At 47.5% G+C, this 27,266-nt stretch overlaps 1 protein-coding gene across 2 annotated transcripts in view; it reads left to right on the top strand.

Moving 5' to 3' along the window:
• The window catches only part of HOMER2 (homer scaffold protein 2), a 511,148-nt gene that overhangs the window by 204,317 nt on the left and 279,565 nt on the right, over window positions 1–27,266 (top strand). For both annotated transcript variants that reach the window (XM_085644272.1, XM_085644271.1), the window contains exon 3: window positions 4,500–4,631. In XM_085644272.1, coding sequence (XP_085500398.1) covers window positions 4,500–4,631 — 132 coding nt within the window. The remainder of the gene's footprint in view (window positions 1–4,499; window positions 4,632–27,266) is intronic.

The following is a 27,266-nucleotide window of genomic DNA, read 5'->3' as shown; positions in this document are numbered from 1 at the left end:
ATCGTCCATTGTGGGTGTCGCTCTCTTTACTGCCTGGTTGGGGAGACTCATATCGATGCACAGCCGGATTGCCCCTGGTTGTTTTGGCTTGGGGGCGACGACCTACGGAGACACCCATGGTGTGGGGCCAGAGAACTTTTCGATGACCCCCAGTTGTTCTAGCTTCCGTAGCTCTTCCTTAACCTGCGGGCGCAAATGCAAGTGCACTCTCCGATGCCTCAATGCAGTCGGCTTGACTGAGTCGATGTGTAGCTTAAATTGTTTTCCTTTGAGCCGTCCGAGGCCTTCAAACAGCATAGGGAATTCTTGCAGGATGGCATCTGTGTCTAGGTTGTGGACTTGGTTTGCTAAGAAGACCACTTCCAAGTCTTCAGCCATGTGGCAGCTGAGGAGAGTGCCTCTTTTTCCTTCTGGTAGGGATGTAGTGCCCTTTGCTGGCTACTTCTACCTCATTTACCCTTCTCAGGGGGAGCGGTTTGGTCCCTCCGTATGTATAAATCTTCGCTCTGGAGAGTGACAATGGCAGCCGTGGTGAGAGGCGTTCATACTGTGCGCTGTCCATGACATTGATGAAGGCTCCCGTATCTGAGTGCTTGGAAGGTGGACCCTGCTACGAGTATGGTGCACGTAGGAGGCAGTCTGTGGCACGAACCATTGCGGCTTACAAACGACACCACAAACACGTCACCATCATCCACTCCTAAGCCGTAGCACAGGCCCGGTGGGATGGCGTCTGCCTTCTCCAGTGGGTCGTCTAGAGATAGAGGTCTGATGGCCGCCGACACTCCTTGTTGTCCAGTGGTATTTGTGACCTTCCGCTCCCACACACCTTGGTGAAGTGGTTTAGCTTGCCACACCGAGAGCAGGTCTTGCCTTTTGCGAAGCATATGCTTGTTGATGGGTGTTCCATGCCATAGTTTCCACAGGTTCCCCTCGTGTGTGTCTTTGGGTTTGCACATGGTGCCATTGGGCGTCTTTGAATTTTTAGGGTTGCTTCCATTTCATCCGCCTGTGCATTTGAGAGTTCATGGGACCTTGCAAGTACCAGTATATTATCGAGAGACATCCCTGGTTGTCTGCGTATTGGTTGGCGTAGTAGCACAGATATACACCCTTGTATGATCAGTGCTCGCATTTCCTCTTGTTGGTCAGGGAATGTGCATGAGCTGGCCAGTTTCCGTAGTCTGGCATAGAAAATGTCGATGGACTCCAACGCCTCTTGTTTTGCCTGGCAGAGCTTGAACCGCTCAAAATCAGGATTGATGTGAGGATCGAAATGTCTGTTCATTTCTCCTACCGTCGGGTTGTAATCATCATTGTTCCCCATGTTCGGGAGCGTTTTGAACAGGTTGTACAGTTCCCCTCCTCCATAGCACAAGAGCAACGACCAATTGACTGTACAGTCTGTCTCACTCAAGCTAGTAAGTAGAGGTCTATCTGGCTAAACCATGATCTCCAGCGTGAAGCTGCCATGGCGGGTCCGCCAGCTCGCTGAACGGTGGGAGGAGTGACATTGCTTTGTGGCAACACGGCTGTGAGGGTTGTTGTGGTGGCTGCGGGGCAGTTGCTTGTGGGCCGGCGCCGTCTGCCTGAGCTGAGGTACTCATGTTTTCAAGATGGGGCGCGCGGGCTGCTCGCTACTTGTGGCTTGTTTCCTGGCGTCTGGGGCCTTCACTGTGCTCCCTCTTCTGTGTGCGCAGGGCAGAGACCGAGGGTCTGGGCCATACACCTCAACCGGTGTCTTGTCGTGAGCTTGAGAAAATATGGATGCCAGATCTTTCTTTTCTTTCCCCAGTATCGTGTAGTTCCTTTGAAACCTATACACGATCTGCGCGTTTGGACAACATACACTGTAGGATTGGTGTCAGACTGATTCCGAACACCCAAACCGGGTATGATGGCCTTTTGTACCAGTTAGCTCACAGTGCCACTAGAATCTCCTCTTACCAAGGAGAGAATAGTTCTTGGCAACTATTGAACAGGACAACCCTGATCCCTCCGGACTGTGGAAACAATATACTACTTTTCGCTCAGTCACTTGTGCTTACTTAGTCTGTCTTGGAGAGGTACACCGAATAAACAGGCTGGACGTTTTAAATAAGTATTTATTGAACAGTTGTTATTCTGGTGGAAAATAGATGAGCTGCAACAACTGTTAGACAGTAGCAGATATATAGGATTAGAAGCACTATGAAAGTAAACGGATAGTAAAACTCTACCATCTCGCAGCAGTCATGAATACATATACAAGTACATAAAATAAATGATAATGAAAAGATGTGTACTCCTACGATGTCTCCCTAACTAGATGCACCTAAGTGTACCTAACGTGTTTGGAGGTGTTAAGCCAAGAATCCCTCTAGGGGAAAGTCAACCCCATTACCTGAAGTGAGAGACTGTGGAACCCTGTCTTGGTCTCGAGTTGGACACCCTGTTAGGGATGTTAGACCACTGCGCGCTGAAGTGTCTGCATGCAGGAACCTCTGCGTCTCTGGTCAGTGTGTCGGCCAGGAAGTCCTGATCTCCTCTGGCTATCTTTGCGAGATGTGATGTGTATATTCTCATAGGTCTCCCCAGGGGTCCTACCTCGCTGTATTACTGTGTCGGACTAAGGATGAAGGTCAGGCATGAACTTTTTAAATAGATATTATACAGGAGACAGTAGTCTTGCTGTGCTTCTGAGAATCCACATGCATAATGTATGAGATTTCGAATAAGGGAAAACCAGTGTTCTGAATGCAGTGTTGTATCTAGGGAAAAGGTCAGTCCTTGTAAACCGTTATAAGTGTAATGTAGAGAAGACTATAGGTGAAGGGTTATGAAGTTACCCGGGCCTATATTATGGTACCAGTGTATTTTTATTCCTGGGGTTTGCTGTTTTTTTTTGTGTGAGGTGTCCTTCCTGTCCAGTGTGACAGTATTCCTCTGTGTCTCCCCTCCATGTGAGGCGCGTGTTGAGGTGTCCTCGATGGGGGTGGGGATGGTGACCTTGTGGACGGAGTGCCCGGTATCCACGTAGATGTGCTGCCCAGCACGTGAGAGGAGAAGGGGGAGGGTCACGCTGGAGCGGGAAGATGGATAGCAAGTCACGTGGCAGTGGCTTCAGTCCTTGAGCTCATCAAGATTCTGCACTGACATCGAGTCACTGAGTTTGATGCTCTTCTGCTGGCCAGGTGCCTCCTAGACCGTGCCATTACAGCGCTTGCTTGCGAGTCGTGTTGTCGGCCATCCACCCATCCTGCTGCCATCTTGTGCCTTCAGCGCAGGTTAAGAGCCGAATGGGCACCGCCGGGCCTGCGGCGCTGGTTGAATTATTTTGTGTCCTGACTACTAGGGGCTGCCGCGCTGGTGACTGGCCTAAGCACAGCGGCGTTGCAGAGCCGGGATCTTCACTGGGTACGTTGGAGGCGTGGTAAGGACCCGCCTCATCGCAAAAGTGGTGTGGAGGGAGGTGTGCGGCAGGGCGCCACGTGTTGAGGCCTAATGACTGGTAAAGGCAGAATATAAAACACACTCCACACAGTATGTGAGTAAGGGCCAAGGTCTCGAGCGGTCATGCCCCTGTTTATGTATCCCCTCAGGCGAGCCCGTCTCTGGGGTGATACAGGCTGAAAAATTGTAGTGTTCGGGCCGGGTGGCTCCGACACTACACCCTTCAATCGCCTTCTCGCTACCTGTTGTCTTCTCTTTCCCCCGTGTTGATCTTTTTCTTCATCCACAGTTTCCCCTTTTAATTAATTGTGATCTTATTGACCCGCTTGGCGATTGAAACCCCATCTGCGTCCAATAAGTGTGGCATATTCAACCATTTGGGTACAAATGTTGCATTGTGGATTTCCCAAGTGGTTGAAATGTTCAGATAAGAGTCCTGTTAAGACTCAAAATGTACATCATTTTAGTTATAAAAGAATAATTTTTTATTCCACTACTTAATTGAACATTTGGCATGACATCTACTGCTCTGATAATGTAGAGCTCCACTGATGTTTTTGAACATGACTCTGCAAAACCGAATGATCGCTGATTAAAAAATCATTATTACAAGCATGAAATTAATGTGGAGTACTTTTAAAAATGTATCGGTATTCCCTGACTGCAGAAATGATGTTGATAGGACTGTTGATAAAGTTCTGTTTACGATTAGTGCAAATGCCTGCTAATTTTGATTTCATAATGTTAACTTAGTTCAATTATATTTATATACATAAAATACAAACTTGATTTAAACATTCAGAAGTTGTTGAGCCTGCTCATTAAATGTTTAACACATGAAGTATATTGTTTGCAGCAGTAAATGCCACCATACTGCAAAATAGTTAAGACTGTTATTTATACCACAGGATAATTTGAAAACCTTTAACAAGAACCATGCCTCTCTCAATATAGGACCTGCTTTATACATCAGATACAGCTGACATGAATTATTTTTTTTAATCTAAATTACAAGTGCTCCAGCTTGAAGTCCACTTATTAATTTATACGTCTAATCGTTTTCACAGGTGATAATAAACAGCACAATTTCGCCTAATATGACGTTTACGAAAACCTCTCAAAAGTTTGGCCAATGGGCAGACAGCAGAGCAAACACTGTGTTTGGGCTGGGATTTGGATCCGAACAGCATCTATCCAAGGTAAGCAAACTTTCTACGAAATGTTTCAAGCTGTTTGGTAAAATAATTCGCGCAGTCTGTCAAATAAGGAGAGTACTCCTTTTTGATTGGTAAAGGGAGGAACAGCAGATATGCCATCCTAAGAATGAAAAATAACGTGCACGTTTGTGAGTAAGATTTGGAAAAGCTTCAATTATTGAACGCATACTAATGTTCAGAATGTATAACCTTTCTGCCTGTACAAAATCAAAGGTCAGAAGTCCAAAAGGTACAGATTCCTACAGCATACTGGCCTAAGTAGTGTAGCATAATAAAGTTATGTGCTCTAGGATCATCCTAGTTCTGGGCAGACTCTGAAGAGGAAATGCGTAATATGTGGAGAAGTGTTAGGGTGAGGGTAATTGTGAAGTATGCTGTAATGCGCAGTGTGTTAGTGTATGCTGAGGAATAAAGTAATGTTTAGACGCAGCTCCCATGTGGCGTAATTCATCTGCATGTTCATGGGCTCGGGAAGATGCTACAACTGGCGACGAATAGGGGATACGAGCCCGAAAGAACTAGACTGCTCTTTCTGAGAGTTTGCAACTTTATGGCAAACTGCTTGTGTGTGCCACCTTTGCCCAGAATCTATGCTGAGAGGTCTGCAACCGGCAGATGTGGAGTCAAAGCCCTGCTCTAGTTCATACACTGCTGCAGAAATTGAAGACTAAATGGAGGAGCATATTCAAAATGCCTGCCAAATCTGCTGAAGAGGTGGTCAGTAGAGACGCTGCCCCGTTCACCAAATACAGAACAGTTATTCAGACAAAACAAAAGATAAATATGATGTCAGCAAGGTACAGAAACAGAACTTGCCACCACATGTGGTTGAATCCTACTGCAACGCATGCTTTGAAGGAAACTTCTGCAAGCAGGAATGGGTGCCAGCCTGCACTGTGATCGCCTGAGCGGCATGTGGCAACACAATGTCAGCAGAAGTGAGCGCAAAATAAAATGCAGCTGTGTTCCTGAAAACACCACAGCTTTTTGACACTTCTAAGAAGCAGAACGTTGGGGCCAGGTTAGCCACGTGGATCGAAATAATTGAGGACTTCATAAATTCACTAGCGGAAGATAAGAGGACCATTAAATATTTGAAAATTGGATTGGAATTAGTACTAAAGAAAATCTCAGACTGATGTAAAATCCTACCAAAAGGTAAAAGAAGCATTGGAGGCCAAATGTAATCTAATGCCGAATCAAAACTATGAAAGGTATATCATCAACCAAGCACGGCAACAGGTTGGTGAGACTATTGATGAGTTTTTTTAAAGATTTTATGTACTACTTAAACATTGCATGTTCTGTGATTTCACCAATGAAGAAGCCATGTACCTCATAGTCATTTATGGCTACAGTTCAGATTTGTTTAGAAGAGGCATGCTGAGAGAGAGAGAGAGACAGTCCAGTGAAAATGCTGATTGCTGTGAGAGCAGAAGAACTAGCACACTGACAAGCTGCTGGTATGGAAGCAAGAACAGCACACAATGAATTGGCATTGACCGGGAAAAGCAAGCACAAGCATGAACACAATGCATGCAAGTTGACGTCTTCAAAGAAAACAAAGCTATGCTTCTGATGTGGATTTTTGTTTCCCCATGAATGTAAATGTCCAGCCATAGGACAAGCCTGCAAAGGTTGTGTGTCACAACCGCAACTAAAGAGGTCTTGAACGATCCAGAAGCATTCTCACCACGCCCTTAAATAAAACAAACACCAGCTACAACAATTGGAGACAGGCAAAAACAATCGCCTTCAAGCTGATCGTACAAAGGTTCTTCAAAGTCTCTACAGAGTATCAGCAAAAAAGATGGGTGTGCACTGATATCTACCAAAAAACAGCATACACATATGGGGTTAATTGCCTATAAAACTAAATCAAAGTTTGAAGACCGCTTATCAAATAATGCGTCAAACTTCATTTAGACACTGTCGCAAAATCACATTGAAAGTGAACGGTAATCATAGACAGTTGTGCATTGATTAATATGCCAGTGGCAAGGTTTAACAGCCTATCCCCTGTGCCTCGCTTTACTCTGTCAGGCCCGAAGGTATATACCTGTGCCGCTTCTGAGCCTTTGCAAAGCCAAGAGTCATTCACAGCGACAATGCAACACCATGCCTATTTTGAGATATGAAGTGCTCATCTTATCCTGTTGTTTTTCTGCCAACTGTTTTAAGTGTGTTTGCTTCATGTGTGTTAAGAATGGGTTCAATTGCCCTTTGCGTTTAGGTGTTGAAACGATAACCTAGCTGTGTGTATATATGTGTGTATATATGTATGTGTATATACACACAGACATAAAGGTGACCGCCAGTAGATCCCATCCTTGGATTCACAAAGGACCACTGGACAGTTTTCTATTGCATTTTATTATGTTTTAATCACCACCTTGAAGCAAAAGCACTATCATTTTAGGTCCTAACGAATGCCGCAGCACCGTATAGTTAATGGCTGGAACATGTTGACCTTCCTCAATAACACAGCCCAGCAGGTTTAATTCTTCCTGTCGGGTCCTTCGTTTTAACACGGACACAGGGGTGCACGAATAAAGGTGTTCATGTACCCTGTATTTTCCATGTGTAAATATAATTTGACCAAGTTGACATAATAAAATTAAAAGTAGCAGCCATTTTCACTAATTGTAAACAGTCAGTTTTAACAATCACACTACCTTTCTGCACGCTCTACTTACCTCACTACATCCAAATCATTGAACAGTATTTATTATTCCCCTGTTCTCTTCTCTCTCAGTGAGGGGGTTGTAGTCCACACCGTGACTAGGCATCACGTTGCAAGGAGGTTACTGATAATGAAGCATGCCACCTATGGTGGGTGAGGGAAATCTTCTTTCAATAGAAATATCCCATCTCAGCTAGGTTATTCTGGTTCTTGTCTTCATTTCTCATTCTTACCCAGACACAAGTGTACTATTGTGTTATATTTAGGCTTTCCTGTTTTCAGTTTCTATTTTTGGTAAATTCTAGTAGGGTTTTTTCAGTGTGTTGCAGTGATTTCAGTAGCTTAAAAAACAGTGGTCATGAATGGTTACAATTTTGTGCCATTAAAAACAACAAAAACAGTGTTTCAAGATTTATTACTGCTTGCTTTCTGCTCTGACAGTGCATGGTATATAGACAATGTACGTACAGTATATATGAGGTCCAAATAAATATTTACAGCTCAAATTTATTGTAGTACACCATGGGATACTTTTTCAGTGAGTCTTTGGTCATGCGTGCTCATTCTTTCCTTCCCATGTAAACTTCTATCTGTGAAAAGGCCATCTCAACATTGGCACTTGAGACGGGCAATGACAAAACAGCCAGTGCACAATTTTCTAACTCTGGCTACAGACATGGCTTTCCATGCAAACACTGGTGCACCTGAAGATTGTGATTCTCTGGGACAGGTTCTGAAACATATGCCTTGAACTGGCTGCATATGTCCACAGTTATTGAAGCGGTCAAAAATGAAGCAATGCTTTTCAAAGTCCCGAGAAAATTTCCCTTTGCGGCAGGGATCTAGAACTTGTGCAGAGCATCACAGTGAGGCTTCATTGGCTTCAAATTCTATGGTTGGTGAAGGGACATTTCTATGCATCGTTGCAAGCCATTTCTCATGCATTGTAAAAAATAATTTCCTGAATTGCTCCTCAATATTTCTTTGCTTACCATGTGGCAAGCATTTTGACATGAACCATGTAGCAGTACCAAAGTCACTAAGTGTCACCCAACCTACTCTCAAGGAGCTGTTTCACATTTACACCAATTACGCTAAACACTTGGTAAACAAGGGAGTTTTCAAGCTCTAGTTTTGATTCTGATCACTACAGCAGTCATGTTTTCCTGTAAAAATCTAAGAATGCAGTAGAGTGTACCTTTTTTCACATCACTATGCAACTGACTCACATTTCTTGCCTTTGGCATCATCACTAAGCAAACATCCTGTAAACGGTCGCTACATGGATAATGGTGTTCACGGCCTCTAGGACTGAGAATCACCTGCTAATGACAGTTGGGGATGACTTTCTTTTCTTTCTTTTTTTTTAAACTTTATTTTCTGTTTCCAGAATACAGTTATAACATCATACACTTCTGACATTTACAGCCCCATCAAACTCTGATTATGCCATTCAAGTCCTTTATAGTGAATACATTACACTTCTTTAATTGGTAATGCCACCCTCCAACCTACCCTCTTTCCGGCCCACAATTGCATGCCCTATCCGATTCCCCAACAGTGCCTCCAAAAAAAGGCTAACCCCTTTGTCTTCAATCCCCTGCAGAAAATATGTCACAATGTGTATCTACAGACTGTCTGGGATTCCATGCAATGTATCACCCCAGACCGGTGGGGACCAGACCGTCTGGAGGCTGCAAAGAAGGGGGTGTAGTCGTGGCGTTGAGATAAGCTTTGAAGGGGCCCCATATATCGTTTTTGGCAAGACGTGACAGGGAGGGCGTCGGCATACAACTCACTGTTTGTGTTGCAATAGGCTAGACTGTGCAGCCAGGCTTTAGTTGGGGGCATAGACCTACAGCCCCATCTGAAGGCAATTTCACGTTTAGCGAGCAGAAAAGCTATTGACATGAATTTCCGAATGAATTTAGGAAAATCCAGCATGCAGCCCAATAGAGCAAACTCTGGATTCGGAGCGACCTCCAGTTCCACCATTTTAATCATTTCCTTGCAGATTGATCTCCAATAAGCCCCAATCTTGGGACAACCCCAGACTAAATGTGCAAAGTCTGCATGTGGCGCACCACATTTACGGCAAAAATGTGGTCTATTGGGGTCTATGTTGTGCAGTTTTTCTGGGGACAAGTAGACTCTCCATAGAAACTTAAAGTGTAATAACCTGTGCTTACTATTGATGGAAATCTCCCTAATTTGTGCACAGCAAAAATCCCAGTATGTATCCTAAATAGGATAACCCAATTCCTTCTCCCAAGCCTCTCTAATCTTGGTGTCTCTGCTGGGAACAAGCATGCATGCATGCACAATGCAATTTAGAAACTAGTCTATTGCTTCCCGGGGCTGAGATAACAGTGGATAATGGGACAAACTCGGCTGGAGCAATGGGAACTCGGCGTCCTCTGATCGAAGTGTGCTGTGCACCGTCTTAAGATGAAGCGGTCCATGAATGTGGCCTTGCTATATCTGTCGTCATCAACAAAGATGTGGCCATCGGGGGAAAGTTCACCTACCTTGCTGAATGCAAATTTGGTTAAAGTCCGCTGAACAATTTTTTCTGTCATGATGGGAATAAAGGATTAATTAATATCGGGTTGTCCGGGGAGTACAACGAAGACTCTGCAGTGACACGCACTAATTTCTGCCACGCCCAACTTGTGGTGGAGACAGTTTGGATGTCCCTGGGGTCCCTTGAGTGACCCCTGGGTAGTATTGTATGCAAGGGCGCGGGCAGGACCAGGCCGGCCTTGGGCCTGGAGTAGGGAAGTCTGAGGTAGGGGTGGGCGGAATTTGCGGAATTAACCTTCGCAAATTATCGCGAGAATGTTTAAAATTATCGCAAACAAGCAGAAATATCGCAAAGATGCGGAAGTTTTTTTCCGGCATGTTCGCGAGATTTTCTGCATGGTTGCGGGTCGCCAACTTACCCATGTGGTTGCTTGCGGGCGCGGCCATCTTGTTTTGAGTTGTTCTCGCGGTGCATGATCGCGAGAAGAAAGACGTGATCGCGCGACGCATGACGTCACTGCGGGCGCGAACTGTCGCGAGACAGCGCAAATGGCTAAAAACAATACAACATCTCATGGAGAACGCGACCGGATCAAGAAAACTTGTCGGCGAACGCAGGGATTCAGGTAAGGCGATCGCGCGCGCGCGAGAATGTATCATTTTACAGCGCGAGCAAGAAACAAATTATCGCCAAGCTGCGGAAACCGGAATTTTTGACATTTTCGCGCTCTCCGCGGAACGCAAAAATGTCAAATTATCGCAATTTCCGCGAACGGAACGAAATTTTTGCCCAGGCCTAGTCTGAGGTCGGGGTGATACCAGGAATGTGCAAAGCTACACTGTGCTACCAGATAGTACACCTGTAAATTAGGAACCCCAAAACCTCCTCTCTCATAAGGCAAAGTCATCGCATCCCAGCTCACCCTGGGATTTCTACCTCCCCATATAAGCTTGATCAAATGTAACTTAAGTGTGAGAAAAAAAGCTGTTGGGCAGAGGGATCATGATATCATTAAATAAATACAAAAATATCAGCAGAACAATCAGTTTAATCCATGCCAGCCGCCCTGCTAGCGAAAGGGGGAGGTGTATCTATCTTTCGACTTGCTCCTCAGGGGTATGTATTGCGGGGCCATAATTCAATCTGATAATCTGATCTGTCTCAGAGTGGATATTGATTCCCAGATAGCACATCGTGTCAGGGCACCAGGTGAGAGGGAATTTGCACTCCCAACTCGTGATGCTGGGAGTAAGCGGAAAAATCACCGACTTGCCCCAGTTTATTCCCAAGCCCGAATGTGATCCAAATCTAATGATCTCCCTAAAAAGAGGCTCCAGGTTCTCCTCTGGGGTGAGCACATATAAAATAATTTCATCCGCATAGAGGGATACGAGCAAGGGATCCGTTTTGAACTGCAGTCCCCTAGGCGGATGACGTTTTTGAAAATGTCTGACCAGGGGATCCATTGCGATAATGAAAAGCAGTGGTGAAAGAGGGCATCCCTGTCTGGTACCGCGCATGAGACTGAAAGAACGCAATAGAGTACCGTTCAGTCTAAGCCTAGCAGTAGGGTTTTTATGTAATAGCCCAGTGAGGGCAATAAAACCTTTCGGCATTCCCATGTTGCTCATACCCGCAAGAAAAAAGGCCACCCAAGGGAGTCGAAGGCCGTTTCCTTGTCAAGTAACACAGTGGCCGCTGGAATATCCGAGATAGTCTGTGTAAAACAGCAAATGGTGTTCTTAAGTTGAGGGCAGTCGATCTATGGGGGACAAATCCCGACTGGGCCGGGGAGATTATGTGGTCTAATAGGAGAGCAAGACGTAGTGCTATCATCTTGGCCAAAACATTATAGTCCAAGTTCAGGGGGGAAAGGGGTCTGTAAGACCCACAAGATAACGAGTCTTTACCAGACTTGGGAAACAGTATTAGTACCACTTTGCATAGTGTAGGTGAAAGCTTGCCACATTCTAAGGCCTCACTATACACTTCAAGCAAGTGTGGAGCCAAGAGTTGCTTGTAAGCCTTATAGAACTCGCCAGTAAATCAGCCGATCCCCAGGTCAGTGGATCCATTAATGGTGTCAATCGCACTGGAGATCTGTTCTTTAGAGAAGGGCTCAGCCAAGAAATCCTGCATAAAAGTTTCCAACGAGACTACCGCAATCTCTGCTAAATAGTCCGTTTGAGCAGCAAAATTACAGTCTTTATGGGAGGAATACAAATTTAAGTAATATGTCAGAAATTCGTCGCGAATGTCTGATGTGTTCGTGAGAACCTGACCGTCGGGGGTCTGTAGCTCAGTGATGTAGGCCTGCCCCGCTTGGGGCTTTAAAGGTCTGGTCAGCATCTGTCCCGGTCTGTCACCCTCCCCGTACCGGCGAGCTGTGTTGTATTTTGTCAAAAAAAGGGTCTCTTTCTCGGCGACCTCTCTGAATTCAGTCAATAAAGTCAGATGGGATTTATATCTTTTTGTGTCCGGCCACACGACTTGCTCCCTGTCTAGTTCCTCCAAACTGCGCTTGTTAGAGATGGGATTTCTGGTTGGTTAGGGCTTGCGCCTAAGCCAGGCAGAAACCACCACTCTAGTCAATGAGTGACACGCTGAAGATAACCCCTGCTCACTCCCTTGGTAGTTTGGCATGAGCGGTCCGGCTTATCCCAGAGGCAATGTGTAAAGCGTTTGCGCAACACACACACACAGCAGCAACACACTAGGCAGACCACAAAAGAAACTCCACACAAGGTTACATAAAAGATAGCCTTTGTATTATCCAAAACACATTAGAATCATAATCACACATATACACTGTGCAAACTGGCACTAGGCAATATTTACAGGGGATTATATACACATGACAGGGCCAATGGGGCCACTGTCAGAACCATCACAAAGCACAAATAGTAAATGTAGAACACAACCAGTAACTATTGGCAAAACACTGTACTCCGCATTACATCCTGCAACCTAAATCCTATTCTGCAATCAGCATCACATTAGGCGTAAAACACAGTATGCGCCAACCTCCAAAGCATAAACACATTATGCAATAACCTCCTAAGCATAAATCACATTAGTCATAAATCAGGGTGCATAAATCACATTTATCATAGGCACCACATAAATGACATTAGGACCTGGCACCCAACCAAACTAACACTGACCCCCTGGCCAACTGGCCTTCTCAGAGGGCTCAAGTGCCCTATGTCCCAAAATGTCAGGGCTGGCTGCCCCTGCAGCAGAATCAAAAGTGCGCAATTTTGCTGGGTTCTCTGTGCCTCCTGGGTCCCCACTGGGACTCCTAAAAAATGATCTGGCCTAAACGTTGCAGCTGCAGCTAATTGCGGTGCAGCTGTGAAAGTAACTGTAGGCCCTGGCACTCACTGTGCCCTCTGGGTCCCCACTGGGACTTTGCAAAATAAACGTGGCCAACGTTGCAGCTGCCCACGCTGTTGCGGTGCAGCTGGGGAAAATAAATCCGCACTGGACCCTCGGTGCCCTCTGGACCCCTACTTGGGCCCTACAAACAATGTGCCCCAAAACGTTGCAGCTGCCTACTGTCAGGCAGGGCAGCTGTGACAATAACCAAAAAGAGGCCCGGGCACCAGTGTGCCCTCTGGACCCCCACTGGGGCCCTACCAACAAATGTGCCCCACAGGAAAAATGGCGCTGGCAACACTATGATTCTGGAGTGCCAACGCAGCTCCGTTTAGCCCCCACTCACGGGGGCTTAGCCTAGTGCCTCCGCGGCACCCGCAAAATATTGCTAGCTCTGCCCCACTCACCGGGGCATGGGATGCGCAGTCTACGTCTCGTCCAATGTGGGGAAGCGCTGCATTGGGACCTCTCGGCGCTCCGGTCGCTCCTCCTCTCGGGGCTCCTCTGAGGCTGCTCGGTCACCAGGCAGCACGCCATATTTCCTCATGGAGGTCGCCGCGCCTCCTCAAAGACCCGCGGGGCTCCCACTAGCACACGGGGGCCTCGCCCTCCTACGGACACGGCCATCAGCTTCCGAGTCTTGGCTGTGGGAGACTCGGCCCCCAACCAGGTGAGTTGTTGGACTTCCCGGGCCGCAGCACTGCCTTTCGCTCTGCAAGCGCGGGGTGGGCTACCACTTTGGAACTCCACAAATGCGAGGTGGGCACCCGCTATCCCAATAAGCACAAGTGCGGGGTGGGCACCCGCTTCTGGCAAAAAGGTGTAAATCATCACATACGGGGTGGGCACCCGCTCGAGCACACAATGCGGGTTGGGCACCCGCTAAATAAAATGCAGCAATACGGGGGAATCCCTACGTCTGTATTTTCTCTCCAGGGGTCACACCTCAGCGCTGTAAGGCCCCAGCTCACGGCCATCCAGCAGGGAGGTAGTCCTTGGTGGCGGTTCCTCCTGGAGCCCAGCAGCAGCAGGTACCCTCAGCACCAAGAAGCACACCATTTCATGGGGTCACAGATCCTAAATTTATATCAACTCTGGGCTTTGTCTGCCCTGGCACAGGGATTGGGGAAACCAGCAAAAACTGGTTCAGGGGGGAATTGGAGCACTTTGTTTACCAGGCTCCTCTTCCCCTTTGTCAGGTGTGGGTTCATCATCAGACACACCACAGGGGGGGCGGAAACAGCATTGTACAGGCTAGGCACAGACCTATTCAGGGACCAGGGACTTCTCCTCCCACTACTCCAAATGCAGATGTCCCATTCAGCCTAGTGCTGACTCACCCTGCCCCTCCTGGAGCCACACACACCTCACCAGCCCCTGTCACTCAAAAGCCAGACATGCAATTCACATCAGGCAGCACACAGAAATGCCAACTTCTAAAAGTGGCATTTCTAAAATAGTTATAATAAATCCGCGCACGCCATTGAGCAGCATTTATTATTACCATTCCAAATATACTAAGCTTGACCATGCTGCTCCTCTCATATCAGGAATTACCACTGAAACACTTATCAGGGAATCCCCAATGCATTCCTATGGGAGGGCAGCCTCACAATAGTGAGAAACCAAAATGGTCATTTGTCACTACCAGGACATGTCACACACTTAAGGTACATGTCATATCTTTGACCTACAATGCACCCTACCCATAGGGCTAGCTAGGGCCTACCTTAGGGGCGACTGACATGCAGTAAAAAGGGGGGGTCACAGACATGGCACACACTTTAGGTGCCACGTCACAGCGGCAGTAACACTGCTCGCACAGGCTCTGCAATGGTAGAGGCCTGAGACAGGTTTGAAAGGCTACTTTGGTGGGTGGCACAATCAGCTCTGCAAGCCCACCAATAGCATTTAATTTACCGGCCCTGGGTGTATGAGATACTGCTTTACAAGGGACTGACAGGTAAATTAAATAGACCAAAGAGGTGTAGACCAATCTTACCATATTTAACACAGAGAGCACACACACTTGACACTGGACAGCAGTGCTAAAGTGCCCAGAGTCCTAAAACCACCAACACCAGGTCAGAAAAAAGGCTAGGAGAAAGTCAAAGAGTTTAGAGATGACCCTGCAAAAAGAGCCAAGTCCAACAGCGCTCAATACCCGCTATTGTGGCTCTGAGATCTCTCAGTACCCCTGCGTGCTTTGAGATGCACACACCTCGGATATAGGCCTTGAAGGCCTCCCAAAGCGTCGCCCAAGTGGTGACAGAGCCCATGTTAAGTTCGAAAGACTCTACAATAGCTTCCTGAATCTCAGAATGAAAAAGGCTGTCCCCCAGAGCCCGCCCTGGGAATGTCCACTGCCTCTCGACGCCCTCCGGTCTAGGAACTAATAGCTCCAAAACCACTGGAGCGGGGTCTGAATATGTTCTAAGGAGCAGGTTGATCGCCTCGTACCAGGGAAACAAGTTGGGGGTGAGTAACCAATAATCTAGTCTAGTCCATGTGTCATATTGGGCCGCGTAGTGGGTGTACGCTGGGGTAGATGGATGAAGACGGCGCCAGGCATCGCACAATCCAATGGATTCGCATAGATCCACTAGGGCATGTTGTGAACGTGTTTTAGTGTCTGAAGTGTTGGATGAGCTGTCTAGTCGTGGGTCTAGTAATAAATTGAAATCGCCCCCATACAGAAACTCCGACTCCATCTGCAAAATATGAGAATGCACATTGTGAAAATATTCAGGGCAGGCGACATTAGGAGCGTATATGTTCACCAAAGTCACGCAGTGCCCCATTAATTGCCCTGTTACCATGGTGTAACGCCCCTCTGCATCAGTATGCACTTTATGGAGTTGAAATGGCAGGCGTTTGTGTATTTGAATTGCGGTACTGCGTGCATAAGTACCATATCCCGACAAAATACCTATGTGGACCCCAGGATGTAACAAACGAGGTAACCTCAGTTCTGGGCAGGTGGGTCTCTTGCAAAAATGCAATATCAATCCCGTGGCATTGTAAATAGTGAAGTACATTTCTCCCTTTCTTAGCGTTGTTTAACCCCCGGACATTCTAAGTGATGAGCCTAAGTTTGGAGGTAGTGGGCAGATTATCTACAATTGATATAGTTTTCTAGTAATCAATGGATTCCAAGTGTGAGTGGCATGCAAGTGGCAAAGTGTACCTCTGGAGGAAAAAAAGTGTGGAAATGCAGCGATGCATATCAACCTCCCTTCCCCCCCCTCCCCCCACCCATCCCTGCCCCCTGGTGTGCAGGGAATGAACCCATTTAGGAAACATTGATCTACCTTAAGCAAACAATTCACCAATACAAAAAGTTTAGAAAACCACAACATTACTCGTACAATCTTACTATGCTAAACACTTGGGGGGTGGCAACGCCACTCCAAGAACCCGACTTTGTACTCCTCTGATGGCCAATGACAGTCCTGATTCGGTTACGCGCTGCTGAATATGTAAGATGGACCAGGGATCACAGTACAGCACAACCATCATTCCGAAAAAAAAGAGTTCCACGCTAGCAACGGAGCCTCTGTGAGGAGGAGAGGATCTGGATGCGTCTTTGTTGTTCTGGAGACTACCACCTTTATAACTTTTGCGGAAGTCCTGTACAGCTGAAGAGGAGTCAAAAATTCTGGACCGACCATCCACGTCCACTCAAAGGCGCCCTGGATATAATAGCCCATATCTGAGTCCCAGATTCTGTAGCGTGGTATTTACATCTCGCCTCCTGGACCATTAATGTAAAATCTGGGTACATGAATAACACCGAGCCCTGCCAGTTGAGAACCTCCTTCTCCCTTGCAAGTCGCAACACCGTATCTCTGTCCAGAAAATTCAAGAGACGAGCGATTATAGGCCTAGGGGGACAGCCAGGATTAGGCCTGGGTCCCAACAAGCGGTGGGCGTGCTCCACAATTAAGATTGAAGTGAAGGCTTCTCTTCTAAAAAGAACATCTTGCAGATTTTCTACAAACTGGTCGATGCAGCTGATGTTGGACGACTCCAGCACCCCCAAAAAACGGAGGTTGTTGCGCCTGCTGCGCGATTCTAAGTCCTCATTCTTAATAGCCACATCTTATAGGATCTTTTCAAGTCTTTCTAGTCTGCGGATCGATTGCGCAGATCCATCTTACAGGTCTGAGACCCTCCCCTCTACGGTGACCAGGTGTTTGGACAATTTAGGGGCCAAAATCAACGCACATGACAAACGCTTATCCTATGTATTGAACCGGCTGTCCAATGCTCTTAATCCCGCCTGTAGCTCATGCAGCAGCGAGTCTGAGCTTGCTGGTTGCTCCGCAGTTGGCCCTGCGACCCACCCACCAGTGGTCATGTCTGATTCTGTTTCGGGACCCTTCTCCGCTGCCTTTGGGAATTGCAGGGTTCGCTGCCTCGGGTCAGCCCATGCCCTCCTGCCCACATCTGTCTGCGTTTGCCTGCTCCTCTACCTGCCAGACAGCCTCCCGGGTGTACAACGAGGGCGTGCGGGGGATCCTGCGAGAAGCCATGCAAGCGAGCCGAGGGACATTGCAGCAATACTAACAAACAGCCTCTGCCCCACAACAGCTCGCCCCTGTGCCCCGCAAACCTCAGCGACCAGTCATGGACCGACGTCAGTCCCACTTAAATGGGAGGAGGTGGCACGGGGGCAACCAGCTAGCAGAGCAGCGGCTGCACATAATCTCTGGGGGCTACTCGGTGATGCCAGGTGACCTGCGACCCCACCTCAACAAATGGGAAGCTCTCCGGTGCCACTCGCCTGTAAAATCACTGCCTCCCTCGGGGTCTCCAACTCTCCTGCTGGCTAGGCCGTGGACCGGGGGCCTCGATTAGTATTGTGCCTCCACCTTCGAACACGCCCAGGATGTGCGCATGACCCGGTCGGGCCGGCAGAGTTGTCCGGATCCCTTCTGCTTTGGATTTATCTGTTCCCCTCGCCTTCAGGAGTTAATCGCTGGCAGTCTCCGCATTGAACAGGGAGTCATTGTGGCATATTTGCTGATATTTGTGCGGGTTGCTCGGAGGAGCTTCAGAGCTGCGCGGCCATCGCGGTCAGCATCTTGGCCACACCTGCCCAGGATTACTTTCTTTGATGCCACACAAAGCACAAAATGGGAAATATTTGCATTTTAGTTCCCGCGAATAACGAAACCATGCACCAGAATGGGCTACAAAGTCCATAGCATTCTTCATGAAGTCTGTAGACTACAATGTTTTCAGCATACCATCTAGCAAGAGGCATGGATCTCTTGTAAGGAAGCACTTCAGGTTGGGTATCGATTTTGACAGGTCATCACATAACATTTTCGTATACATAGCTGAATCACTGCAAATACAAACGATATCACTCTAATCTTTGTTGAAATTGGTAAGAAACTTTTGCAGCAGCATTCCAAGTGACACTGCATTCAATGTTTTCCAAAAGTCTGGTGTCATGTTTTCACCACTGTCAAAGATGCTTGGTGACAGCACATATACCTGTCACTACACCTTTTATTGAATTTATAAAGGCTGGGTTGTTTGGCATATTATCTACTATCAATACTGACTCGCAAGAAAAGGGGGCTGATGTATCAGTGTTTCACCCATTCTCTGTCCTGTGGGTAAATGTGATGGTACATATTGGGAAAGGATCTTATGAAACCAGATATTTTACCTATCCGTGAAAGAATTAAACCTAGCCAAAAATTGCTTCCAAACCCTGCATCTTTAGACAAAAGACCACAAAACTGAAAAAAGCAAAAAGAAGAAACCATATTTTAGTGATATCCCAGAACAAAACAACTCAATCAGAATGTTAGCCAAGTCTTTCTTGCTGCTTCCTTATATTACAAAGTATTGGGCCCTTCAGAAAGAAATAAAAATGACTCTTTCAATCTCCTTTTCCTTTCTTTGAATGGCATTTATTTTGGGCTGTGCAGGTGTTTTTTCAGTATTTATATGTTTACACTGGTAAGGGCCATTTTCCTTTTGGTGGGGTTTATCAGTTGTTAAAGGTTTAAACCTAAACCTGTACAGCCTAGTTATGTAGTACAAGTTTGACAGTCAAGTCCTACTGGTCTTTAAATCTCCCTTTGCCCTCTTTTGTGTTTCAATTATTGAATGCTCCACGAGCCGCATGCCATGGGGTTCGCCTCTAGTAGAAGTAGTAGTACCAAAATAGGACAGTAGTGGAGCAGTTTGCATTTGCGTTGATATGCACCAGGCAAACAGAACCATTGAGAAGGAGAGACTACTGGTCAATATATTACGGCCATCATCATGTAATTGAATTTGACAGTGTTTTCCCATCTCGACCTGAATAAAGGATACCATCAACTCAAGTTGGTGGAGTACTGCAGGTATATTACTACCTTTTTGACTCATGTTGGTTTGTTTAGCTGTAAGATACTGAGCTTTTGGAGTATTTTGGGCTGCTGAGATATTTCAGGATGTTATTCGCTGAGTAATCCAACCGGTTGTGCATGCTTTTGAATTACAGTGATGACATACTGGTTTTTGGGAGAACACAGACTAAACATGAGAAAGTCCTTACCCAAGTATGCCAGTTAGTTGCTGAGGAAGGTCTCTCATTGGACGCTGGAAATTGTGAGTTTCACAAAAACAAACTCCAGTTTTTTGGGCACATATTCTCTGATGGGGGAATGAATCCAGACCCAGACAGACAAGGTGCAATCACTGTCATCCACTTGTTGCCCCGCCATCCCTCCCCAGATGTTACCATGCTGAAATCCTTTGCAAGCATGGCCAGTTATTGCTCAAGATACATTCGCAACTTTGCTACCGGGAGGGCCCCATTGAGAGACTTGACAAAGAGAAATGTACCATTTCAGTGTTCAGACATTAAACATGTGATTCAGAATGCAACTGAAATGGCATACTTTGACCCCAAGTTACATACGAAATAACAGTTGATGCGGGCCCAGTAGGGTTAGGGGCAATACTGGTTCATCACAATGGCCATTCAAATGCTCAGAAACACATTGCGGCCTATGCAAGTCGAAGCCTGTCTGAAACTGAACATACCTACTCCCAGCTGCAGAAGGACAGTCTAGCTGTGGTGTGGGCCTGCAAACATATTCATGTATTCCTCTACAGAAAACGATTCACTGTCCTCCCAGATCACCAGGCATTGGTTACAATTTTCTGAAACCCAAAGGCTAATATGCCCCCTCACATCAAGAGGTGGGGGCTAAGACTGGAAGAGTACGTCTGAGATCGTGCACAAACCAGGGAAATCTCTGCAGATTGCAAATTGTGAAAAATCCAGCAGATTACTTTCCACAAGTGCGGTTACATCATCACAGTTCGACATCAAAGACAGCTGAAGCATACCAACTTTATTGTGAGATCCAGCACACCAGCGGCTCTGTCAGTGGAACAAATCACTGCTGCCACCAATGCAGATAAAGACATGTCCATTATCAAAGAACGAATTACCAAACAATCGTGGAGGAGAAGTACTCGGCCCCTTGCCAGTGATGGTGAATTCCAAAAGTTCAAAAATATACAGAATGAGTTAGCAGTCACCAAAAAAGATGTAAGACTGCGAGGCTCAAAAATCTTCATATCTAGATGCCTAAGACAGTGAGTCGAATAACACTATATCATAGCCACCAAAAGAGCCTTAAGAGATAGTGTGTGGTTCCCTCAGGCAGATGAGCGAGTCAAAAACCGGCAGGTGAGCCACATCTACAATTGTATCCCCCAAGGTGACGCAGCTCGCAGTGACCATGTCTCACCTATTTTGCCCATGCTTGGGAGAGGGTGGCAGTTGACCTTTTGGGCCTTTAGGGAATGGACACCCTCTCATGGTGGTCAGACAAATATTCACGTTTACCTTTGGTTGAAGATCTGTCTTCGACAACCCATGGCAGAGATAGAATGGCTTGATGAGCAAAAGAATGATGGATTCAACCCAGATCTCTGGACCTGGGGGTGAATGTTTTGATTTGTTCTGCATTCCGTCCAATAATTGTGTGTCTTTTGCTTTCTCGCCCTAAGTTTGCCAGGTATGCCCAGATGTGGGTCCTGGGCTCACTGTGCCACTGGAATCAAGCTATCCTGGCTGAAGAGTGGTGAAACCCCGAAACCGGTCCTAGGATGCTTGTTTCCGGTCCAGGGAGGACCTGGCTTGGCAGTTCGGGCTGGACTGTCCCATGAGGCACAGGGTCAAGACTGATTTGCATATGGCCAGGTCTAAACTGGGGTGGCATGGTGAGCAAAAGAATGATGTATTTAACCCAGATTTCTTGACTGGGTGTAGGAAGGTGGATATCTGACTATGGTTACCCCCAACTTTTTGCCTAGTGTCTAGCTGGTTTTTCGACTTAGTTGGCCTGAGATCCTGCCATTCAGGGTCTCAGGCTGTCTGCTCTCTCTTTAAAATGGACTCCATGTACCCTAGGTACATAACCAATTGGTAAGGATCACCTTATTGGACCCTGTACAGTGTACCCTAGGTACCCAGGGCATAGGTGTACCCTAGGCCTCCCAGGGGCTGCAGCATGTATTATGCCACCCCTGGTCTGGCCTTCCCATCAGACACAACTGGCTGATCACTCCGCTGGGGCAAGGTCGTGTAATCACCCCTTGCTTAGATATAGTATGCCTATATCTACCCTTATATATAGACACATGTGTACCTATCAGTCACTCCTATGGCAGGCCTTAACAATCCTGGAGGCAGAGTGCTTGGTAACATGTGAGATGGTGCTCTAGCATGAGCTGAGCCTGTCTGCAGCTTTCGGAACCATGTCCTTATAGCTGTTCTATGATATAGCCTACCATATACTCTTAAAGTGCCTTATAATCTTAAACGGTTATGGTAACTATGGTTTGGCTTTATCAAAACATGTCGTGTAAGGTGTCTAACACTTTGGAATAATACCCCCATACCATTTCTGGTGATGAGGATATTATTCCTCCCTTCTAGAGGGAGAGACATGTTAAAATCCTACTTTGCTGTTTATCTCTAACCAAAGCCTCAGCATCACAAAATGGATGCTGCTGCCACAGACACAAGTCTGACCTCCTGCTGCTGGGAGTGATCCCAGCCAGGGAGGCCTGGACAATAGGTTTCCTGCTTGGGGAGGTGCTAGCACCTCCCCAGACAGCCTTTAGTGTATTGGGGCAGGGTGGGCTGAAAGGAATGAGACATGCCTGGGGCACACAAGGTGTTCCTTGCATAGTCCAGTTCAAACCGGCGCTGGGGCACTCCAGCCCCAGCTCTGGCGCGAAACTGGACAAAGGGAAGTGGGTGTAACCACCCCCTCCCAGGTCCCACCCATAAGGCGTGACCTAGCAGGTATCCCAGCCCCCCAGATTAGTATAAGAGTGGGAGTTGGGCCTCAAGACTTTAGATTATCCTGAACCTGCAAAACTGAACAGAAACTCTGGACCTTCGACATTCGACGAAAGAAGAAGACTGAAGAATCTCCCTTGTAGCCAAGGAGTGGCTACCCTGTGCAAACAGGCACCATCAAGAGACTACCCTTTGCTTTGCGACCATTCTACGAGGAACCGACTGCAGAGCCCGACCAGAGCCTTGACTTCCAGACTTCTCCGACCCTCATCCACATCTGCAGCAGAGCTGAGATCCGTGGAGGCGACGAGCGACGTGGGACCGGCTACCTGGGAAAAGTGGCTAGTAACTTACAGCGCAGCTTCTGAGGTACCCTCGAAGTTGTGCACCGGGGATTGAGAAGCCCCAACCCCAAGCACCATCTGCACCGAAGATCAGCCCCCCACACTCCACGAGTCCTGCGTGGGGCCCTTCAGCATTTTCCTGCTTGCCGCGTCTGTCCGGTTGCTTGCCCGCTGGCTAGTGGCCTCTGTGACAACGCACCCTGAAATCTTCTGCGCTGGTTTGGCTCCTCCAGACTGGATCCCGCACCCCAGACCTTCCTGGTCTGCACCAGAAGCAAGTCCTTCGTTCTTCGTGGGTTCCGCTTGCCAAGGCTTGGTGAGTCCTAGTCCAACTTCGACGCCGCCGACAGCAAGAGCCTTCGTGGGACAGCTCGCCTCCTGGTCCTGGTCATCCTCGACGCTTCCTGGTCCTCCTGGCTGCAGCGACAAGCTTCACCTTCACCTGCAATCTTCACGACATCGCCTGGTTCCTTCCTGGTTCCACGTGGTCACTGGCTAGTGACCTTGACTCTGTCCCTTCTGCTTGCAGGTTTCTTCTCTTCTTGATCCCAGCCTTGGGATCCACCGGACACTCTTCACTGACTGCCTGTCAGCATCTTTCTTCAGGCATCCATAGGAGTCGACGACGAAAACGACGCATCTTCACCCCTATGCACCCGCAGCCTGTGGGCTAGGTAACTTGGGTACTCCGGTGCTCATCAGGATAGTGACTATCCTAGTGTCTAGTTTTCAAGTCTCAACTTCCTAGCTACTCCGGAAGTGTCCTAAATCTACCGTTTTCTAAACTGTACTATTGCTAATGACTTTTACGCATTACGCGTGAGTGTTTCCACTCTGCACACGAATCCCGTGGGCCTCCCACTTCCTATCTAACGCTAGTGTAGTGTAGCCCCAGCGATTCCCTAGGCCTAGGCCTATTCTATTTCCGTGACAGTGGTTCTTATACCACTTACTTAGTATATGGTTTGCGTGGCCCCTAGGGCCTAACTGTATTACTTACCTGTGTGACTTAATGTATGCTTAAATAAGACTGTGTTGTACTTACCTCGAATCTCATAAAGAGTGCTGAGGGTTTGACTAGAATAAGTACACTTTATTTTATATATATATCTGTTGTGGTGTCCTTTCATTTGGTATTCAAGGGATTATATATGGTATCACAGCTGGCTTCACATGCCATTCAGAGTTTAGCCTAAGACTGCTCTTGTCCATGCTACCACTAGGATAGCTAGTCTATAAGGTTGACTTTACAACCAATCACCATAAGGGTATTTGGACTGATATAAGGTGTACACTATAACTAGTGACCTCATACATCAGGCCAACTTCTCACATTGGTGAGCAGCGGTTGGGATCTGAGCTTGCTGTTGTAATACCATTGTAATCTTGAGATACTAAATTGAAAGATCACACAGATATTGTCTAGGTACATATAACATAGTTTAAAATACTTAAGTCCTACTGGACTTAGTAGTTGTAGGTTGAAGGGAGTAACACACCCTGACTACAACTACTAGAGAGGTTTAGTAGAAACAACTAGTGTAGGTAGGTGCACACACCACACCCTCACTAGATCATGCCTCTGGGAGGAGATCAAGTAGATGCTCTCTCAGGAGGGGCAGGTCTGCAGAAGACCCCCTCTAGGTATGATACCTTAACATTCCAGGAGATGAGACATTTGTGTACCTCCAGAGGAATAAAACAGGGTTCCAACCCTACCCTTAGACAGCTAGTGGAGCTTCTGGAGGCCTATGATGCTGAAAGAGCTGCCAGGGATGGTGCCATAGCTGTAGATAAGGGTCTACCCACCACAGATGAGTCAGATGGGACTTCAGATGGGGAGGTAGACAGCCAGAGCCAAGTAAGGAGACTTAGCCAGGCTAACCTAAGTTTACATGGGAGTTTGCATGGGGTCCCCCCATACAGACCCCCAAGTAGGCTTTCACAGAGAAGCAGGAGGGACAGATCCCCTTCAAGGGAACCCATCCACTCCCATGTTTCTAGCATCTCTAATGCTTCCTCTCACAGGGGAATGACTTCACCTGAGAGAAAGGAGCATAAAGCCAGAATGAGGGAAGCTAATCTGAGGATTCAGAGGGAAGAAATTGCCCTTGCCAAAGAGAAGCTTGCTCTGGCTAGAGAGCAAAAATTGTGTGGGTCAGAACCCACTGGTGGCAGCAACATCCCTAGAGATAGGGATAGGTCTTATGACCATAGAAACCTAAGCAAGATAGTCCCCCCATATCAGAATGGGGATGACATCCACAAATGGATGACTGCTTTGGAGAGGGCCTGCAAAGTACAGCAGGTACCCCAAAGTCAGTGGGCAGCTATCTTGTGGCTCTCCTTTTCTGACAAAGGTAGAGACAAGCTCCTCACAGTCAGTGATGAGGATGCAAACAATTACAAAGTCCTGAAGAGTGCTCTGATAGATGGGTTTGGCTTAACCACTGAGCAATATAGGTTGTTGTTCAGAGACACCCAGAAGACACAGACACAGGACTGGTCTGATTTTGTGGATTGTGCCACTAAGGCTTTGGAAGGTTGGTTAAATGGCAGCAAGGTGCAGGACTATACAGGATTGTACAACTTGATTATGAGGGAGCAGATCCTTAATAATTGTCAGAACCAGCTTCTCCATCAACACCTGGTAGACTCAGATTTGACCTCTCCCCAAGAATTGGGAAAGAGGGCAGATAAATGGGTCAGGACCAGGATTAGGCCTAAAAATCAGGGTGGTGACCAAAAGAAAGATACCACCAATCCTCAAGAGAAGGGTGGGGATAAAGCAAAAGAGAAATCTTCCTCAGGGCCCCAAAACTCCACACAGGGTGGTGGGTCCCAAGCTCCCTCCTCTACCACAGTTAAAAAGCCTTACTGCCATGTGTGTAAAACACCTGGGCATTGGAAAACTGACAGCAGTTGTCCACAGGCTAAAAACAAAACTGTTCCTCCAACTACTCCTGTCACACCACCTATTACTGTCAGCAGTAATCCCCCAGGTGGTGGGAGTGCCCCCAAAAATTTGGTTGGGTTTTCTTGGGGAACACAGGGGGATCCTGGCTTAGCCAATTCCCCTACAGCAGCTACTCTTGTCTGTGATGGTGGCATGGGGTTTGCCAACTTCACTGCCTGTCCCAACACTTTGGGTAGGTACAGACAGGAACCCTACATCAATGGTAGAAAAGCTGAGGCCTACAGAGACACTGGAGCTAGCATCACTATGGTGGCCCATAGGCTAGTTCCCTCTGAGCAGCTTTTGCCTGGTTTCTCATACCAGGTAACTAACATTGATGGCAAACAGAACAGTCATCCCATGGCAGAGGTATGTCTCAGCTGGGGAGGTGTCACTGGCCCTAAAAGGGTGGCAGTGTCTCCAACCTTGCCTGTGGACTGCTTGCTGGGGAATGACTTAGAACTCTCAGCTTGGGCTGGAGTTGAACAAGACACCCATTATAAAATGGTAGGCCTTTCCAAAAAGGGTAGTGGGGTTGTGCCAGTCACAACCCCTGTCCAAGTAGCTTTCCTCCCTGAAAAGGTTGGAAGGGCAGTGGTAGCCACAGCCCAGGCACAGACAGACTTCCCTGTAGAAATTGGCAGAGCTGTGACAGTCACAGCTCAAACACAAACTGAGTGCCTTCCTGAAAAGGTTGGCAAGGCTGTAATGGTCTCAGCCCACACTCAGACTGATATAGGTGTAGTGAAGCCTGAAACTATGGATCACTCCACACAAACAGAGAGTAGTGGGGAGGAAGAAAAGTCTCCCTCTCCCCAGACATTAGGAAGAGGTCAGCCTCCTCGGGGATCTGACCTCACCCCTTGTGAAGGAACTGCCCCAGAGGTAGCCAGGCCTGGCCTGGCAGAGCCTCTGATGTCAGTGGCCCCTTCCAAGGTGGGATCCAGTCTGGTGCAGGTAGCCTGCCTCTCTCTACCCTGCCTCAGTCAGCCCAGGGCTGCAGAGGTCAGGGAGGCCAGTGGACCCCAAGAGGGCCCCTGTCCACAAGAACCCCCCCATCAAAAGAATGAGGATTGCCTGGCTAGTAGCCCTAGCCCGGTGATGGGTAAAAACATTCCTGAGGTATCCCCTTCACAGGTAGTTAGGGACCTCCCCCAGAGGGATTCTGTTGGGCACAGGCAAACATGGGACCTTAGGGCCCCAAACCTGACCTGTCCCTCCAGTAAGCCCACAAAAGGGACCCAGCCTCCAGCTTTAGGTAGCCAGAGGCTGACCCTGAGAGCACAGTGCAACTCAGTTAGAGAAAGAAAGGCATCCATGGTGGAGGATGATTGGAGGAAGCTGAGGCCTCACTTTGAGGACACTCACTTCAGTACTCCATCTCAACACCAGCCTTTTACT

Source organism: Triturus cristatus, chromosome 3_1 (genome assembly GCF_964204655.1).
Source record: "Triturus cristatus chromosome 3_1, aTriCri1.1, whole genome shotgun sequence".
Taxonomy (NCBI): domain Eukaryota; kingdom Metazoa; phylum Chordata; class Amphibia; order Caudata; family Salamandridae; genus Triturus; species Triturus cristatus.
The sequence above is the reverse complement of the archived record's forward strand: the minus strand, read 5'-3'. Positions and strand labels throughout refer to the sequence as shown.